Source organism: Camelus ferus, chromosome 5 (assembly GCF_009834535.1).
Source record: "Camelus ferus isolate YT-003-E chromosome 5, BCGSAC_Cfer_1.0, whole genome shotgun sequence".
Lineage (NCBI taxonomy): Eukaryota > Metazoa > Chordata > Mammalia > Artiodactyla > Camelidae > Camelus > Camelus ferus.
This window is the reverse complement of record NC_045700.1, coordinates 86,048,521-86,069,427: the sequence shown is the minus strand read 5'-3', so window position 1 is coordinate 86,069,427 and position 20,907 is coordinate 86,048,521. Positions and strand designations below refer to the sequence as shown.

Below are 20,907 nucleotides of genomic sequence, written 5' to 3'. Positions count from 1 at the left end.
TTTTATGTGTCCTCAAGATTGAGTTAATGGGCATAGGAAATTACTATTAGACATTTGGGATCACAGCTGAAGTTCCTGTTGCATGGGTTATTGCCACATTTTTATAGAAATGGCCTTGATGTTTTTGGAAGATATAAAATCAGTACTAATAACGTAGGAGATGGATTCATACCAGCAATTTGGAAACCAAGGGCAGAGCGTTCATACCTCTTAATGCCATGATCTGGGGAATCCCAGACATAGCATTTTACAGTGTAAACAGAGTTGTCTTTAGGGTTATGAGACCCTGGGTACCAGTTCAGACTTAGCCCTGATTAACTGTGAGGCCTTGAGCAAATCGCTTTCCCCTTCTGAGTCTTCATTTGCTTATCTTCAAATGAGGCATCCAGACTCAAGGATCCTCAGGTTTAGGACTCTATTGATAAGTACCAGAATACATGCCGTACTGGAGGTTCCGATCCTAGCTGCATGTTAGAAACACATAGGTAGGCTTCCAAAAGTATCCATGCCTGGGCCACAATTATATTATATCACTGAGGGTGGAGTCTAGATGTTAATAATTTTTGAAAGCTCACCAAGAGCTTCTCAAGTAAAGCCAGTGTTCAAAACCACTGTTCTATACTTAATGGAATGATTTTAGCAACATTTAATATAATGTTCATTATTCTTTTTGTAGACTGCCTGGGTCCTTTATTTCCCCAGCTTTCCCTATTTTAGCTGAAAGCATTTTAATTATCCTTCTTTTCCCAAGAGAAAGAGAAAAGAGCTGGGGACAAAAGACAACTAATCTATTTTATATTTTTTTAGAATTCTTTGGAAAAAATTTTACAGGTGGGGAAAATGTTTGACCACCTCAAGTTTTAAGATGAGCCCCATAATTTTATGTACATATATATGTATATTATGATTATTTCCCCATCTTCATAAGCAAGGAAAGATTGAACTGCCAACGCTAAGAACACACACAAGCAACCAGTGAGTGGGTGAGAATTTGTTGTTGAATTTTTATTCTTTTACTTGGCTTCTTCAGTTGGGCTGCCTTATAAAATGATAAGGAAACTCGCAGTTTACGGAAGAAAGCCAACTTCTTTACATCACTCACCAAAAGTCATTTGAAGATAAAAAATCATTGATCTAAGATCTCCAAAGAACACCATACTTACTTCTCAGTGTTGTCTGTTAGCTATGCCTATGATTTTTTATAAAAAGGTCATAGTTCCCTCAATTTTTGAAGGAAAGACAAGCTTTTTCACTCACTCATAGGTGGAAGGTGTGTGGGTTGTCGAATATATGCACAGGTGCAATCAACTTTAATTAAGACTCAAATCATTTTCATAGGCAGATGGAAAAATGTTTCAATCTTCTTTTAAAGTAACAGAGGCATTCAGGCACTAAAAATATTAATGCATGGGAAGAGAAACATCATTTCCATTCTTCCTGAAAGATGTAATTCTGAAAATACATTCATAAATGTTTCTGAAACAAATGCTCAATGTTAAGAAGAATAATCTCTTCGTCGTAAAGGGTAATCAGAATAATTCACTTCTATCAGGGTAAATGCAAAACTTAGAATGTGAAATCACACTAATAACCCTATTTAGAGGATTAAAGAAGTCAGCTATTAAAGTTTCATAAAAAGAGCATCCTTTTAGGGATAACTGATGGCTACAGAAATGAATATATACAGTATATTCTTTAAGATTTTAAATCACGGTTTCTTTAAACATGGTTAGAGAGAGAAATAGTGTTTGGGAATTGCCATTGGACAACTGGAATTTTTCATAGCATTCTTGGAGAAAAATACACAAATATGTAAACGTGGCTTTCTTAATGTTGAGAGGACACTTAGGAAAGCTGGAACTCTTTTCAGATTGTGTTTCTACATGTTATTTTTTTTCTCAAGTAATTGAATCTCTTTGCAGTTCAGTTTGTAACATGAAGGAGATAAATAAGACTATTTCTAATGTCCAGCAAATTTGACTGGGCTCCTACTGTGTGATTCATGATCTAAGGACAGAGAGTAGGGGGTCAATCATTCCCTTCTCCACTTGTTCTTTTTGAAGCTAAGGAAGATAAGATATAAAACTTCTTCTTTGGAATTTTCATGAGGAAACATCATTCTCTCACTCTATCTTTCTCACTCTCCATCTCTCCCTCCCTTCCTCCTTTGACTATCTTTCTTTCCGTTTTACGCCAGTCTCAACCTATCTAGTAGCCAGTATTGTAGTTGGACCACTCCTTGTGGTTCTTATTATGATTACAAGACACCCTCAGCAACAACCATCAAGAAACTTTGGGGGGGAAAAAAAAGATTTATTACTCATAGGTCCTAGAAAGCACATGGTACCACACAGACAGAGAATAAGCACTGGCTTGGGTTTGAGGGTAGGGGCCTAGGTTTTTGTGGGCTCACTCTTTATTGGTGAATTTAAAACATAGAAGAAGGAATTTGAAGCCCAGGAAGAGAAAAAACAAGTGGACCCAAATGGTCAGTTATGAAATCAACCAAGATCTCTAAAACAAAGGAGCTTAGGTGGGGAGGGGGCCACCTGGCTCTTCAGTCCTGTGGCTGGCAAAATGTTAATTCAAGATAACCATCTTTCTAGTGGATGTTTCTGCAATCAAAGCTGGAGTCAAGTTCCTGTCCCCTCTTTTCAATTATTGTCATCACCTTTTCTTCACACTCTTTTACCTACACACACATATGAAACATGTATGAACTGTTTAATCACAAGTGCTAATTAAATTTAAAAACCCCTTAACCTGGATATCATTCCTTATTTCCGATGTTACTAATACTCTTTATTACTGTGATATCTTGTTTCATAAGTTATCTGGTAGCAGATTTCTTTGTGGCAAAAAGAATCTAAAGAATGAAAAAAGCCTCAGAGAATTCCAATATCCATTGTTTTGGGTTAGATTCATGTGTTAAAAAAGAGGAAGGGAAAAAGGCAAAAAGAAAATGAATAGGAGGAGGATGAGGGGAGAGCAGTATTTGCAATACTAGATTCTTTAGATGAGGCTATGATTATGCCTCAAACAAAACCCACCTGTCTCCTAAGGGTCACCAGACCCAGCCCACTGGGGTGAATCAAGGGTGACTCAAGGATGCCCAGGCCTTTGTGAGCTTCAGAACCTAACGAAATGCTGTGATGTGGGCCAGGAGGGCCAGCCTGGCAGGGTGCAGAGGAAAAGGAGAAAGAGAAACAGAACATTTTTCTAAAACACTCAGCCCAAAAATCTGCCTGTCTCCTTTACTACTCATGTCTTTGTAAGAACATGTTTTTGATTGCCAAGTCTTCCACCAGAAGGTGCCTTTCCAGTAATAAACGTATCTTTCATCTTCACTTGACTTCTTGGGTTTTCTTGTTCAACATTTCAAAATAAAGATTCTAGCACCTGGAATCGTGCCTGGCTCACAGCGGGTATTTTATAAATGTTCACTGAATGAATGAAAGATTAATGGCTGTATATACATGGTTAAAATGCATATGTACTAATAGCACTAAAAAGAATAAAATATTTAGGAATATAATTAACCAAAGAAGTAAAAGATATATACCCTAGATGCTACTTCTTCCATCAGTTGTACCAGCTCACCCCACCCTCGCTTACTACTCTGGAATTTAGCATGAGGCCAGCCCTCCCTTTCCATCAGGGTGCATGGTGACTTCTTATGTGCGTACACGTTAACACGTGATGGGAACTCACCTGACCATTAATAGGAGCCCCTCTCCAGATGGAGACCCAGTGTGCTCTTCCGTACCCTGATGACTCAGCCTCTCTGGTTCTGAGTCTTGTTCCTATTTCATACCCTAAAACTCAGGAGTCTAATGTGCAAATCTTCAAAGAAGTCTGCCATATACCCTATGTTCTTACTTTCAAAAACGAATCATGGTTGTGTGAAGACCTTTATCCTGGTGGATTCAATTTTGCTTTTTTTGTGGATTATATTTGAGTGCAAGTGGGTGCCTTTCAGGCCTTTCTTTCCCTTCCTCAGTCCCAGACCCAGGGGTTTCTGTTAATTTGAAGCCACTACACAGGTCGCTGGGACATGAGCCCACCATCTCTCAGGGGCACAAAACCCAGGGCGGGTTTCACTTATCTGGCTCAACAGCTTCCACAGTCTTCTCTATTCTTAGAAGAACTTTTAAAATGAATAAAGAAATAAAGAATGTGGGAGCCCAGGGAAACATACATTTTACACCAACATGGATTACGAGCCGGGCTCCTTAAATGTCAGCTACTAGTGAGTTGCTCTAAGTCGTCCATTGATTTCACACGGAAGTAGGTCAGGATGGCTTTTAACTGGAGAAGCCTCACGCTGCAGGTTTCATTTAACTATGAGGAGGGAATATTAAAAATTGATGTGCAAAGCGAACCTCTGCTTAATTAGCATCTGGATAAAGACTTTACTAAGAAAGCCATGGAAGTTAATAAAAAACGAGAAAATTGACGAAGAAGTATCTGAACAGCTATTTTTGTGTCTGTAGCCTTTCATTTATGAGAAGTCGAGGGATGGTCACCTCATGCCTTGCTTATTTCTGCTCGTTAATCTGTATTTAGGAGGTTGGCATTTTTTTCTCTATCTGTGCTTGCACACATGTTTTTATACAAAATTTGTGTGTTTCTTGTTGCTTTTTTCATTGTTGCATTTTTCAAACACTAGCTAACCTTAAACTTTGTTTGCATGTTGACAAAGCACTTGAAAAGGAAAAGAGAGTCTGTCTGAATCTGCTTAGAAAGAACACTTTACAAATCACCCTTTTAATAGTCCTCCATCCACGTACTAAATATTTTTCTATATTAAGCACTTTGAGTTTTTGGCTTCTACTTAATACATTGGTTAACACTGCCACCTATTTTGGAAGCAAAGTCTTTATTTTAAAAGATAAATGTGTCACCAGAAAAAGGAAAATACTTATTACATGTGAAAAACACATCGACAACCCAGTTATATTGAATTTGTTCTTCTGCTGATAACTCATCTCGCCCAGTCACGTCACCATGTTGCCCGGCCCTTCGTACAGTGAGATGGGCGCTTTGTTCTGAGAGCTGCTCTTTATAGGGTCAGGGCAGCTGTGCTCTCTCCGGTGCGATGTCCCTCCACCCTCAAGGGTTAGCTATCACCCAGCAGGCAAGAAGCAGCCCGCTTCCTGAGGGAACATTCTGCCCCATGCTTCGTGCTCCTCACATCAGGTATTGGATGAGCCACTTAAGATGTCAGATCCTTTACCCAAGCCCAACTGAAGAGAGCTGTGTGAACAGTGCGGCCTCCCTGAAAATGTAATTCATTTTTGGCCTGACTGCATTTTTAATAAAATATTTATTCTTTCCCCAGATATCTAAACACCAAATAATCACCCCTTCAAGTTGCACAGAAATTTCTAGTTTACAGTCTTTTCCTGAACACAATTCTCTTTCATTTTATGCAAGAATCCTCTGAGGTTAATATGAGAAAAAAAAAAAACTTGGAGAGTTTGACTTGCCCTAAAGCACAGCTGGTCAGTGACAAATCCATCTTTTGACTCCATGATATTTGACTCCTGTGTCATTTTCCATTCATAAATATCAAATGATTCCCCCCTACATATATCTTCCATTATATTGAGATGGTTTTTGAAGTGGGTCAAACAAAGGAATTTTAAAAAACAAGCAAAGGTATTGAAATGAAGATACATTCTAATACTCCTTATCATCTTCTGTAATTTAGACACTAGAAGGGCCATACGCAATACCAGGTACCATCTAGCTGATGGTTTTCTATCTACAACATACTATCTCAATACTACTTTCATAGCCATTTACTGAGAGTCTATGCTATGCTATTTTTTGCGGCCCCTACTTTTACTCTTTTATAAAATATCTAGATTAGATTATGAGTATTTTCATTTTTCTAACTGAGGGCTGCCTGGTTTCCCCAATCAACAACAAGACTGATCTCCTTTCTGACTATGTTATATAAAAATCATCTAAACCTGGGTTCTCCACGGATATTCCTTACAGCAGTTAGTTACTAAATACTTTAATGAGTGTTGATCTTGGCACCCTATGCAAAAGTCAGATTATAATCAACACTTGGGAATCATGGTAATTCTACTGGACTTTGCTGTTAAAAAAATGTTAGCTTTGGAAAAAACAATATACCCATAAATATAAACTGATCATGTAAAAGTACCATCATAGAGGCCAAGGACACTTAAATAAAATATATAGTCTTGGCTCTCAAAAATTTACTATCCAGTTGTGGAAGTTAGATACATGTTCTTTCACTTTAGTCTGTCATTTGATCATTCAAGGAACAGATCTTGAACCTGTAGTGTGCACCCAAACATGTGCTAGTTTTTGCAAAACAAACAAACAAACAAACAGTACTATGTCCTGACAATTTAGTTGGAAAGGCAAATATTTAAAAACTAATCACAGCACTGGGTCAATCATGTGTCTGAAGAGCTATTTTATGTAAATGGAGGAGCAGAGCTCCCAAAAGAAGGAAGCAGAAAAGACAACGTTCAGAAAGGATCATTAGTGAGGATATCACATTTCATGAGACCCAAGAGAAATGTCTTCAGATGGAGGAATCAACAATGTTAAATGTTCTGTGACCTCTAAGAGAACCAAGAGAGGGCCAGAGACCAGTTAGGAAGCCCTCTGTGACTGACTCTGGCATGGGCAGAAGAGGAAGTTAGGTTGTAGGAAATTAAAGACAGGGTGGGAGGCAGGAAGTGGTGGCAGAAAGTAAACATTCACTTGAATTGTTTGGCCATGAAAAGAAAATGAAGAATCATGGTTTGGGATAGAATCAAGCTGTTTTTTTCTGAAACATCAATGGACAATTTTATTATCATTCATATTCAATGATCATAAGCAAAGCATGGGTTAGAAGCCAAAGATGAGTGCCGTAGGCTTTGAGTGAGCGTATCAATCAACCAAAGAAAGACCACTCTGAGGCAATCTGGTTTAATTCCTTAGATTTGAAATTTCTCTTGAACAAAAGCTTGGACAAATTTCTTTGACAAAAAGCATTCATCATTTTGATGCAGTTCTCTTGTCCTCCATCATTGGAAAGTGGTGAATAACTTACCAATCAAAGAATGAAAGAGGCACTTTGATATTTAGAATGTGATAACGTAAAGAGAGACACGCGTCCCTTCAGCTCTGCTCCTTCTGTTGGGGGCTGCTAACATCTAAATCCTTTCCCAGCTTCTGCGTTCTTAGAAATCTGGATTTCGTACTGTGTCATGGGAACAAAAACCACTTTAGAATTACCCACTCACAGCACAGTGGGCGTGTCTAGGGTTCAACAATACATGGACACCCCCTATCTCTACTTTCTGACTCTATTGTTTTTTCCATCCTTTTTCTTTCTTAGCTTAATTATATCCATTCCATCTATAACATGGAAATAGATGTAAAAAATAGAAAAATGATATTTTATTCCGTGTAACTGAAACTTGACCAGCAGAAAATGTAGGGGAAAGTATTTCTTCCATCCTCAATTGTCAGAAGGCTATTACAGACTTCTGTATTCGAAAATTGTCCTTTATTTTCAGCCATTTGGGGTATACCTGGCTAGACAGGATATGCTGCTTCAAAATCCATGTGACTAAGCCTTCCTCCTTCCCTCTTTCTTCTTAGTATTTTTACTCTTCTCATTTGGGAATAGCAATGGCCCAGATTCTTCAGTTGATTGGTTATTCTACCAGGAGTGGAACATTTAATTAACCTAGCTCCCATCAACTAACAACAATAATGAGTTTGCTTTAGTGGAGAAACACCATGCGCCACTCCAGACACTTCATTAAAATTGGAATTGCCATCCATTTCCTGAATTCTGAAAACTGATCTTTTTGAAAATTGAAAAAGCTTTAAAAATATTTTATAACTTAAACCCATTTTTACCTGGGAACACACACAAAAAGGTCACCAGTCACATAATAATAGCTCCCTGGATTTATGCAGTACTTTTTCACCGAAGAGGTTAAATGATTTAGTTGAATGCATTCTTATCCTCTCTACTATTTGAGTTCAATAATGCATAATGTTAAGCAGATTGGAATTCCTTCTTTAAAATATTAGTCTCTATTATTTCTTCTTAAAAAAAATGCATCTTTCTATCTCCAAACGTTGAGAAGTGATCAATCTTCACAGTAATTCATTTGTACAGAAACTGGTGATGATTTGACATCTACAAAATGATCCACATTTAAATGCTTTATGGCAATATCCTTTACATCTTTCCCCTAATAAATCTGCCTAGAATGAAATGGGCATTCTTTTAAAAACAGGGCATTTAAGAGCAGAAGCAATGAATTCAGCATTCAACATGGTTCCTTTTTGTCTGAATGACTATATTGATTTCAATGTAGACTTTTCTAAGTCATAGGATCTGATTTTTTTTTTTTTACTTAACGGTCAAAAATGTCTCACATGGCTTTTCTTTTCTCAAGTTCAATAGCCCTCTCAAGTCGTTATGACATTAATTCAGCAGGTTCAATAAATACTTATCATGTATAAACTTTGGGAAAGATTGCATTGGGCCAAGTGCTACATGAAATAAAATGATGAAAAGATACAACCCTTGTCCTCCCTGATCATATGTCTTATTGGGGAATAAGACAGAAAAAAACTTTACAATATGTCAAAATAAGACACATTCTATTACAGAAGTACATAGGGCTCCCAGAGTTTGAAGGAAAGATAATTTGTAGACAACAGCATAAGAAAAACTCGATGAAGACTATAAGCAGGGATCCAAGCATTAGGCTTTGTTTTATGGAGTTCTGGGAAGTTTTTTCAGCAAGAAAGAACAACATCAGACAGAAAGCTTCAGAGGCAGGAAGTGGTCATTTGTCTGGGGATCTACAGCTCATTCAGTAATCCACAGATGCACCAAACAACAAAGCCATTAGGGACTCACGGTTTTAGCACCTAATATTTTCATTTCAAAAGTGAGAAAACTCAGGCATTAAGAGATGAACTGACTTATCCAAAGTCTCAAGGCTTCTCAAGAGTTGAGCCAAGATAAAAGCCACGTCTTGTGACAAACTTTGCCCCAGCCTCCTAGATTGTATTTAATTAGAATGTAGGACAAAGGTAGGGGAGTATGATGTAGCTGATAGGAACTCCTTTACTTATACCAAATATGAAATTACTCATAGATGTCAAACTGTGGAAAACACATGATATCAAATACAAATCAGCAATTGAGTTTCCTGTTTGAGGTAATTCAACAGAAGGGAAAGAAATCAGCTCTAGTACATTCACTTCAAACTGAGGAAACCTTGGTTTAAAAAAAAAAAAAGACTGGTGTAGCTTTATTTCTGAATTGAAAGTGTTTCTGTATTTTTTTAAATCAAAAGCAGGGAGGGTGCTTCTTAATGGAGAGAATTGCTGATTAAATTGCCGGCAAGAAATTGCACTTAAAGATTCAGCAGCCAGAGAATATAAACACAGGGGATAAACACGTCTGCCTGCATTAATCAAAGACAGCTGCAGTCTACCCCCAGAAAGGTGAGCAATTATTTATGAAATTATGTCTTCTTCAGTGATTCTATGTTGTAATCCTAAGAGAAACTGAATGAGGAAAACAGACAATGTCATGGTCCCAATTAACCAAGGAGTCATATACATTTTCAAAATCAAAAGATTTTCCTTACACTTTATTTAACCTCACCATCTTGAAAAAAAAATTTAGCTTTAAAATAATAATAATAATTATATAAGTCTGGGTGCTTTTGAAGAACTCTGCGTGTGTGTGTGTTTTAAAGACCAGTGTCCGATTCTGTCAACTACACAGTAACATGAATCTAAAGAGAAAAGAGATGATGCTTCTCTTAAGAAGCATTTTGCACAGGGCTCTTTTGGAGTTTTTGTTTGTTTGTTTCACCAAATCAGTTTCTAGGTTAGTAATGCTAGGGCCCTCATTGCCTTTGGGCATCGGCTGATCTTTCTTTTTTTTTTTTTTTTTTTTTTTTTGATCCACTGAGTATTTTTTCCCTTGGGGTCACCACGGGCCATCAAGTTACTGCCCAGCTGGACGAGGTGCAAGGATCTGAGGACAAAACCCTACATCCCTGGAAGCTGAATCATCTAGTTGGTAGCTCAGTGTTGAAAAGCTCTCAGACCAAAGAAATGTGCACAGATATCCTCAAGGTATGCGTAGAGGCACTGAGGTGAGCACCTGTGGCCTCTTTGCCCCCGTCATTCAGGCGATGATGAGGCCACTGGGAAGACTACATGCCTTCGGGGCAACTCAGAAGCCTGCGGTACAGAACAGCTTCTCACGGTGACTTAGGACATTCCAAAGTGAATGCTGGAGGGTCCTGAAAAGTTTTCCACCCCTTCCTAAATTGATGGCAACCATTAAGTAGTCCATGCCATCTAGGTACAGATCCAGCTTTCTCTTATGAAGCAGGTATCCCTGGGAGAAATAACTGTATGAGCCATTAGAGGTTTTGATGATAACTGGTCAGTTTTAATGGCAATAGGAAGGGGAAAGAAGCTGAGGAGATTGGTCAAGTGTAGATAAAGTATTATTAAGACCAGCAACTCTGAAGCCAAATAAACTGGGTTCAAGTCTCAGCTCTACTCCCTAGGTGACTCTGCTAAGTTGTGACTCAGTTTCCCCCATCTTTAAATTAGCAATGTTAATATCACCTGCTTCCGAATATTGCTATGAGGGTTGATATAAGTAAAATGCTTAGAACAGTGTCAGGCATAGAGTAAATGGCATGAAAGTAAGCACATGCCACTATGTTATGGAAGCATTCTCAAGGCAAAGGTTGGTGCTGCCTTCTTTCTCCAGGTCCTCACCACTACTTCTTGGATGAATCCCACTCTGGACTTAGCTAGTCTTGAAATCATTTCTGAGGCAAACTTATTTGGGGCAGAAGCATTTTCCAAGAACCTCATCACCTCATTTCCCCATAAGCATTGTCAGCTCCAACTACTGAGATCCTTGACAGTCATGACAGCCAGACCTCCTCTTTGCTTTCAGAATCCCTGCCAGCGTCCGCGGGAGGACTCCCATTCTCTTGCACTGCTCGCCTACATCAGCTAGATCACGGGGCTGGGCATCCTCTCCAGACTGCATACCCTTGTTCTGCATCATGGCTCCATCTGGGGGCCCCAGGCTGCTCTGGCTTGTCCTCCCTCTTAAGGGGCCTGAACAGATCTACACAGACCTCTGGGCTGAAGACTGCTTTTGGCCTGAGTCCCACATTCCCCAGCCTACCCGATAGAACCTGAAGCAGTTCTTACCAGTGATGCTCAGACTTAACCAGTTAGGACTTCTGAGGAAGGAAAGGGCACAGACTTGGCGTGACTAAGACAAAGCTTCTGACAAAGAACAAGAACGGACATTATTCACACATCGCCCGCCACAGGCTACAATGTTAATCTCTCAAGGTCTTGGGAAGAACCCAGAGGCAGTGAAATCATTTTCCCTGCTGATCCATCCAGATGACCTGGATGGTCTTTTTGCCAAGCTGTCAACTAATCAGTAGCTTAGTCAAGGAAAGAAAAACAACACCCACTCATTTCAAGCTGGCTGTATTTGACTTTCCCCCCTCCCTCTTCTTCCTCTTATATAAATTCTGATTTTGACTTTCTTCAATGGAAACAGTGTAGTATAGGATTCTTTTGCACACAAGTAGATGGTGTTGCTAATATTTAGCTATATATCCCTGGGTTCTCATTGGATCAGAGGCATAAACGTTACTAAGGAATGTCCTTTAAAAAGTCAACATTCCAGGCCCGACCTCTGGAATTTCTCATTGCATAGACGCGGCTATGATAAAGCCCAGGAATCTAGGTTTTTAACAGCAGGCAAGTAAATACAATGCAGAAAGTCCTTCGCCTGCTGTGCTTTGAGTGGCCTAGGCCTGGGCATGTCCCCAGGGTCCTGGCCTGAGAGCATCGTCAGAACCCAAGTCCGGGCTCAACTTTTCTTCTGAGCTGCTGGAAGGAGTCTTGCTAAGATAGAAACCCCCAGTCTGAGGCCACAGCGTGAGATTCTGAGCAGGATGGCAACCAACACACAGCAGGGGAGGAGCCTGCCAAGGGCAGTGTCTTTATTTCAGGAGTTTAGCACGACCTATAGGCCTTGGTCTTGCCAGGCTTTGTGACAGCCTCTGAGATATCTTCAGCTGTTCCAGGTGAGGCTCAAGTCCTAAATGCGTCTGAAGAATCAGAGCATTTCGGATGCTCTCGACCGGGCCCCAACTCTGGCCAGGTGGCTCCTAGTCACCATCACCCAGAAGGTCTGCTTGAAGTCAGCGTGCTTGGCAGTGGGCACTCACAGGCTGAAGGCTCACCCGTTCCCAGAACATCCAGATTCCTGAGGTCTTCTCCCCAGCCTTCCCCTCGGTTTCTCAATACCTGCTTTGTCTGACCTATGCTGTGTCAGCCCTCCGCCTTCATAGGAATAAAAAGAAGGAAAATAAAGACCTTAGCTAGTATGCTTGCTAGGTTTTACAGAATTTTTTTTTCAAAGGGTTAAACAAAATGTGTGAGTTCTCCCAAAGTAAAGTAGCATTCATTCCATGTTTTCCAGGACAGATTAGTTCTTGGGAAGTTGACATTCCTGATTGTCTCAGATAGGAATCCAAGAACGTCATCCAAGATGTGGTATGTGGATTCAAATGGCCTTTGAAAGAAAAGGCCACTAAGTCCCTACACTGAAGGTCAGACACTTAAGTCAGCTGAGAGGCGCCTCAGACAAGTCTGGGCATCTGGTTTCTTGGTCTTCAGCTGATCAATGGTGTGATAATACAATGAGGAAAAGAGTAAAAAGAGAATGGAAAAGAAGGGGAGGAGAGGAGAGGCTAGATGCATCAATACAACGTCCTGGAAGAAAGAGAAGAGGCAAGGAAACAACGAGAAATAGACAGGAGAGTTTAAGTGGATTTAAGTGTTAGATCCATAGAGGGTGAACAGACAGCTCTACAAGCTCAAACAGCCCCCTGAGGACATCCCAGTGGCATAAACTCACAATACCATGTCACTCTATTACAAATGATGGGACAATGATAGCCACCACTGTGACCTCCCCTGTTTGGGTCACCGTGCCAGACACATCATGTGCTAGCACATAGTAGGCACACAACGATGTTCACTATAATGACCTGAATCATAAAGATGGCTACGTGATGTTAGTTAGTAGACCCATCCTTCTTCCTGAAAGCGGGATACTATACACGTGCAGAAATGTGTTTTGAGATATTTCCTTCCCAAATCATTATTTTTTTCATGTAAAATTATGCTTTAATTAAATTAGTAAGAGTAAGTCGGATGAGATGTTTCACCAACAAATGGTGAATGTTTTAGGCATTGCTGAACCTCAAGCTACTGAAAAAATGAGAAAGTTGTATGTATGGGGGGCAGGAGCCCTGGGGTAATTTTTTGGTTTTATTTTGTTTGTTTGCATGGTTGTTTTGGGTTGTTGTCTCTGTGTTTGGTTTTAGGTTTTGGTTTTGGTTTTAAGAAAGGGAATGGGAAGCAAAGGTTGCATCTGATACCCAACTTTATGTCACCAGATCCATAGGACCCATTTATATCCACAGCTGCAAAAATTCAATAGAACATCTAAAAGTCTTAAGTGAAAGTATTTTTAAAGGCTGAAAGATAAGATTTAAAGATTTAACAGTAGAAAATTGTGTATCTCCATTAATGGGAAACGTCACTGATATAAAGAAGCTCTTTGGTGATGCCAACCAATTTTTCTTTTTTTTTAAGAAAAGTACCAGATGAGTGGGCTTACATCTTTTTTTCCTTGGCTCCTTCTTTGACCCCACTGTGTCTTGATCTGTGGTTCTCTGTGTACCTTTGTATGTGCTCCATGTGTGGGTACCCATATGGGTTTACATGTCCATTCAACCCTGCGTGCATTTATTTTGGTATTTTTCTTGGTGCCTTAGTTTCTTAATTAGTTTCTTCTCTTTGCTGTCTCATGCTTCTATTTTTTTCTTTAAATTTTCTATTTACATTTTCCTACTTTTAACTTTTCAATCACATGCTCTCCCTCAAGTATATTATAAAGTTTAATTATATTCTTCATTATGCCTTGTACATTTTCATAGGAGCATATGTTCATGCATTTCTCTTAAATATAGGCTAACCTTGCTTTTTAAAATATTTTTTATTTGAGGGGATTAAAGGGTTTTCCCTTTTTCTCATTTGATTCTGGCTAATAATTTCTACGATTTATGAGTCCCGATTTATTAAAATGAAATGGCCCATTCGTGACCTAGGTGTTCTAAAGGTTCCAATCAAAGGATATATAAAATAAGAACATGTGAAAGGAAGATAAAACTATCAGGCAGAAAATTACCATTTGAGTCTTCAAATACACCACAAATGTATTTGTACTTCACCTACTTCTCATAATAGACAGAAACATTTACAGCAATAAAATACGAGTGAACCACTTCTTACGTGCCTTATGTCTTCTGTGTCTCTGCATGAGTTTAAAAAATATTAACAATAACCAATTCAAATAAAATTATTATGGTTAATGACCTCATATACAGTTAAACCATGTTATAATGTCCCATCATCTAGGAAAAAAATGCTTCCTGGAACAATGACTGTGAAGGCCATATTTAGAAAATTGTGAAGGGAAATGAAATTGATTCCTAGTCTACCACTATTGTCTACGTTCATCTCTTTCCTATTTCCCAGTCCCCGTCAATAATTATAAGCCTTTAAGATATGACATTATTAAATTAGATGTATCTTTTATAGATTTCAACATAACAGTTGAAGGCACAAGGTGTATTTGACATGGATTTTTAAATAAAAGCAGAAAGATTATATTTGCCTTGAATTGAATACTGGAAAATTACCAAAATTGGCATTTCCAGTAAAGCTACAGGTGTATGGAACATAGAAACACCAGCCTTACTTTTATTTCTGAAATGTAAAAAAATGCCACGTGTGATGCAGGGGTGATGAATGTTCCACTATTTCATATCACTTATTCTGTCCGTTTGTTATCAGCAGGTGTCTACAAATCCTGTCAAGAGTGAAGGTGACAGCTGTGTCACTGAGTGTGCTGCAGCAGTAATTGAAGGTTACCTCTCAATTGTCAACAATTTTGGATCTACTTTTTGGATTACATAAAGAGTCTCAGAGCCCCTATGATTTTGTTAACATCAGATAGTGTTTTTCTATTTTCTCCCAGAGTCAAAAGTAAATAGAACTGGGTTATTCATTGGTACTATGTGCATTTTTCCTCCCATCTATTTGTGCAAAGTAAAATATTGAAATTCATGTAACTCAGGGCATGACCTTTCTCTGAAGAGTTGATACATGGTTAACAGCATATGGAAAGGAATTTAATCCTCAGATCCCTAAAAGCTATAAAGAGCCTGGATCACTTCTCCATGTATAAGCTTGGTTTTAGAAGCACGCAAAGCTCATTTTGGAGTCGAATGGAGAAGTCTGTGACATGTAGCACATAGACTGATTCTAACAGATGGATTTTTCTTGAAATAACTTCATTAGTTAATCACTTTTTTTTTACATATACTTTTTCTAGCTAATTGGTATAGCTTCCAGCTGGAGCTTTTAAGAATCCTCCAAAGCAACTGATAGGTAGAGAAAATACTGGCTAATTCCATCAATTCTAGGATGGAATGTCTACTAATTCTATACTAACCATTACGTATTTTGAGAGGAAAATCTTTTCCTTTAATTTTTTTCTTCAATTTACTCCAAAAACCTTGCTTGATCTGTGTTTCAACCAAACCAATCATCTGGAAGAAATTTAAAATTTTAACAAATTATCTAGATCAGGGTTTCCCAAACTTGACACTATTGACATGGTGGGTAAGATAATCCTTTTTTTTTTTTTTTTTCTTAATTTCTTTTCATTAAAAAAAAATTTTGTAGCAGGTTGTCCTGTGCATTGTAGATTGCCAACACAGCATCCCTGGTCTCCATCCGCTTGATGTCAGTAACACTGGCAGCTGTGACAACCAAAAATGTCTCCAGATACGGCTAAATGTCCCTGGGGGCAAAATCACCCCAGCTGAGAACCATCCACTCTAGAACTAAGTCGTTCCTAATTTTAATTCATTTTTAAAAATAATTGAATGTATGCACGTATGTATTAATTCCAGATACATCTAAAATATGAGAAATTTTTCCCTTTCAGTCAGGTAAATAAAATTTTCTTAAGAGGGGATTACTTAAGTTGTTAATGCTCTCAGAAATCTCTCTAGTTAAAGGGGAAAAAGAGGAGATAAATGGTTTATAACTACCAATGAATATTAATTATCTAAGGGGTGTCATCATCATCTTCATCAGGAAGGCTTCTTTTCCTTTAAGGAAGATCCTCAGTTTAACTGTATGAGTAGATAAATAAAATCCTATGGTGGGATCCTTTGAGATGTGAGTGATTCATTTCAGCTAAGCTACCCTAAGGCATTTTTAAATAAGGGAAAGCAGTGTAATTTAATGAAATGAACATGGAGAAAACTGGGCTCTGTTTTGACTTTACAATGTCATTATGCAGTTATGTGGGACTCACAAAAGGATTAGCCATGCAGATAGAGACATTCCTCGATCTTTGAAATTCAGTGGTGACTATAAAGTTCACCACCTATTTATCACTTAGCGATCTTCCTGTAATTTACATATTGATGGATCTAGCAAGAGTACCAAAGGAATAAGATGCTAATTACTGAGAGTTTTAAAAGAGAAACAGTGAGCCTTCTCTAGCTTAGCAGGAAGGTGCGAATGTAACAACCTGAAATATGCGGAGAGAATCATTCCTTGTTTTTTTAAAAAAGTAACAGCTATTAGAATGGTTTTCTTTCCATCAAAGGTTTTCTAATACAGATTTGCTCATGCAGACTTTTAATATCAGATAAGCATAATTTTAACATGTACCAATTCCATGTTTGAATGTATAATTTTACCTCAAATCGAAATATGTACCTAAAATTTTTATAGTGATCTGTTTTCTTTGTTAGACTTTCCAGAGTCATTTAAGAATTTAGATCTTCTGCTTTGTTTTAAAAAACGATTCCTCTCTTTAATTGGGTGTGTTATGTTGTGCAGACTGTCACTTTCAGTTCTTTCGCAATGTACTATTTCCTTTAGCTGTAGCAAAAGTACAGTCACGCATCTTGAGATTTCAACCAAAAGGACTAAGGCTCCCATAACTACGGGCCTCACTGCATTCCTAAGTCACACACGATCTGGGCACTGTGGGCCTCCCTGCATTCCTAAGTCACACACGATCTGGGCACTGTGGGCCTCATTGCATTCCTAAGTCACACACGATCTGGGCACTGTGGGCCTCATTGCACTCCTAAGTCACACACGATCTGGGCACTACGGGCCTCACTGCATTCCTAAGTCACACACGATCTGGGCACTGTGGGCCTCCCTGCATTCCTAAGTCACACACGATCTGGGCACTGTGGGCCTCATTGCACTCCTAAGTCACACACGATCTGGGCACTGTGGGCCTCATTGCATTCCTAAGTCACACACGATCTGGGCACTGTGGGCCTCATTGCACTCCTAAGTCACACACGATCCGTGCACTTACTCTCTGCGGGTTCTTTAGAACGGCGGCCGCTGGACGACGACTTCCTCAGCAGGCTGCGTCCCGAGGTAAAGAGGCTGGTTAGTTCTTCCAAAGGACTCGTGGGTGTTCTGGACCGGGAGCCGCTCGGAGCCGACCCGTAGGTATTCACCGAAGCATTGACCATCTTGCTCCCATCTTGCGACACCGGTCTGGGGGTCGAATGAGGCACTGATGGAGAGCTCCTGGAGAGGCTGCCCGAATGCACGGCGTCGTAGGGCGGCGGCCTTTTGAGGCTGAGCGGGGTCAGGGACCGCCCCATGCTGACAGGTGAGGGGGAGGCGGAGTGACTTTTGGGGTAGCCGTGGGGAGACTGCGTTCGGTACAGAGTGGAAGGCGGGGGAGGGGACGAGGAGAGCACGGAGGCGGCAGGAACCGGTCCCAGGGCTCCGGCCGGGTCTTTCTCCAGTTTAGGATGGCCGGAGGCGTGGGACGGCAAGGCGGATGGAGATGCCCCGGCCTGCTGCTTCATGTAAGACACGTTTTCCAGCACGGGAAGCTTTGTGACCTCCAGCGGGGTGAGCGGAGACTCGTCTGAGTTGGGGGAGCACTGCACAGGAGCCGGGGGGAACACCAGCAGCGGGGGGCGATGCGAAAGCAGGTTGGGGAAGGGCGGGGGGATGTCACAGAGCAAACCCTTGGGAGTACATGGCACTGAGGCCTTGGTGAAGTCCAAGTCAGGCACCGTGGGAGTAGCACACTGCGAAGAACAACTGTGATGGTCGAGGTCACATTTTGAGTCTTGGCCTAAATCGTCAAAAATGGGGTATTTCATTTCCTCGTAGACGGCCTCACTCTGGTCGTCATCGTCTTTCCTGAAGTCTCTGAGAATGTTCCCCACCATCTCAATGTACACGGGCTCCTCCTCCTCGGGGTCCCCCGCGGGGCTGCCGACCTGGGAGAGGGAGGAGTCCCGCGGGAGCGACGTCCTCCGGGGCCCGTGCTTTTTGATATACGTCTCGTCAAAGGATGTGCTGAGCTGAGTGTTTGGGTTTCTTTTCGGTTTGGGAGGAGGAATCTTCTTTGAATATTCATCACTGTGGGGTCTTGGTTTGGTTGTCACTAAAAGAAGAAGAAAAGGTAGAGTAAATAACGACAATAGGAAAGCTTTCAAAAAGGACTGCACCTGGGTTAATGATGCCAAACTTCATTTCTAGCAGGAGGCATAGACTAAAACTCCAAGCAAAGTCAAACATCTCTGTATTCAGAAAAACATTGTGTGAGACCAGGAGTAATATTTATCTTCAAATATTAATAAGCCAACACTGATAAATGCATTAAGACCAGAACTATTCATCCCTGTGTTTTCTAAGTAGGAACTTTCAGATGAAACAAATTGGATAAAAACAATCACACATTTAAAAAACAAACAAACAAACAAACAAAAAAACCTTCAAGAATTAAGCAACATAGAAACTTAAGGGAAAGAAAAAACAGCTAGAGTTTCTGTTAGCACAAATGGTTACAAAAATGCCATGGGGACTGAGCCCTTTTAATGATGTGGCTATTACAAGTGATCACATCTTGCTTTCATTTAGGATAAAAATGTTCCAGTCGGCTAGACTTAATCTCGTCTTGGTTCAGATGGGTCTGATACTTCAGGGGAAATTGATGTGAACATTTTATGAGGCTAGACAAGTTAATCTCCAGATCTCCAGGTATTGTTGATTGTGGAGTATTTGTCTGTTTTTGTTCATAAGATCTCTCATGATATCCCAAATGCTGTCTGGGAAGGAATTTATTAGATGTGTTGCCCTAACACATTAGAACCCCCTGGAGAGTTTTATAAGAGAATAATCCAGAGAATGCTGTGTAAGCTTCAAGAATAACTTCTGGAAACTCACAACAGGTACAAGTATAAATGCTTGTAATGGAACATAAACTCCTGACACCATACAGAAGGGTAGAGCAGGCTGGCAACGTGTCTGTGACTAAAATCAATTGTTTAGCATGCGGGGAAGGTACTGGAATCTTATTATTATCACATTATCTCATTGTGTTGATAGATGGTTACAATGACTATCATTTTTATGCAACGTGGCAAACGGTAGCATATAATGTAAGTTGACGGTATAGCTTATAGATGCAAAGCTATAAGAAAATACCCAGCTTCTCTATCATTTGCAGCTTTAAAAGGAAGGAAGATCTCAAGGCACAAGTCAGGAAACACTCAAAATGAGCTTTTTTTTTCCCAACTAATACAACATGACATAAGAGCTTTTCTAAAACTTACTCTAGGAGAAGCCAGTGCTTTAAGATTAGTTAGGGTCTGCTCTACACAGCAATCATGCCTTCAAAGAAAGGGAACGCATCAAATATTTTAACAATGGCTGTATCTCTCACTTTTCTAGGTCAATCCTGCTTTCACGTGTTTGGCTCTATTCTGCCCATGACGATGACTTCACTCACTACGATCAAACAAGCTTTTTGAAGGGAAGTTTCTTAATGTATGTGGACTTTTTCTTTAACTTCTAATAGGAAAAACTGGATGTCATTTTCCAAGAGGATGGGACAGCAGTAGAGCCTGTTAGTATCAAAAGGGAAAAGCCGAGGGACATAATGGGGTGAAAACTACCCAGATAATTCTTTAGGCAGTAGCTCCTCTCTGTATCTCCTACTGGTCCTACATTTTACTGGTTTTGAAATCTACCAGGCATGTTAATTTTCATAGGATTTAAATCAGTCATCTGGTTATGTACAAAAATCTGTACCCAAATAAAAACCACAAATGAATGAATAAGATTGGGAACTGGAGGGACTGTGAAAGAGCCAGGATTTAGGAGAACAAAAGTCCATCCAGATTGCTCTTCTGAACCTCTTTTCCCCATCCCCCACCTCGGCATGTCACCTAGGCTCAGTAACTCACCCTCTCGGAATATCTGCCCCTGGTTTTTGAGTTCTGGGAATTGAACGGAGTGGGAAGTAGCAAGGTGTTCTGTAAATGGAGGATTAACCGAAAGCTAGGAATTGACGGGTGTGCATGAGATGGATAGCTTCCTTATATGGGAATAATCATGCTTAGAATGAGATTTTCATTTTTCTGCCTCCTAAATTATAATTCATGGCTTCTTCACTAAAGTCTAATACTGCACCACAGACTTGGGTGGTTTTACGGGGAGAAATAACAGCACAGGCAGGACACAAGCATCGATGGAACCCAAGCCTAGTTCGCAGCCCTGCACTGAAGGAAGATCAGGGCCCAGGATTCCCAGGAAGTGTGAGGTCGGTGGTAGAGCTGGGAGTGACCAGCTGCCTCAGCAAAGCCCTGGAGCCAACATCCCACTTCCCACCTAGGTTAGAAGGTGGCT

At 40.0% G+C, this 20,907-nt stretch overlaps 1 protein-coding gene across 2 annotated transcripts in view; it reads right to left on the bottom strand.

The window, feature by feature from the left end:
• The window catches only part of NYAP2 (neuronal tyrosine-phosphorylated phosphoinositide-3-kinase adaptor 2), a 138,745-nt gene that overhangs the window by 76,156 nt on the left and 41,682 nt on the right, over nt 1–20,907 (bottom strand). The window contains exon 2 of one of the 2 annotated variants that reach the window (XM_032480374.1): nt 17,564–18,661. In XM_032480374.1, coding sequence (XP_032336265.1) covers nt 17,564–18,661 — 1,098 coding nt within the window. Of the gene's footprint in view, nt 1–17,563; nt 18,740–20,907 lie in introns of those variants that run through there. The other variant, XM_032480375.1, reaches the window with a different exon arrangement.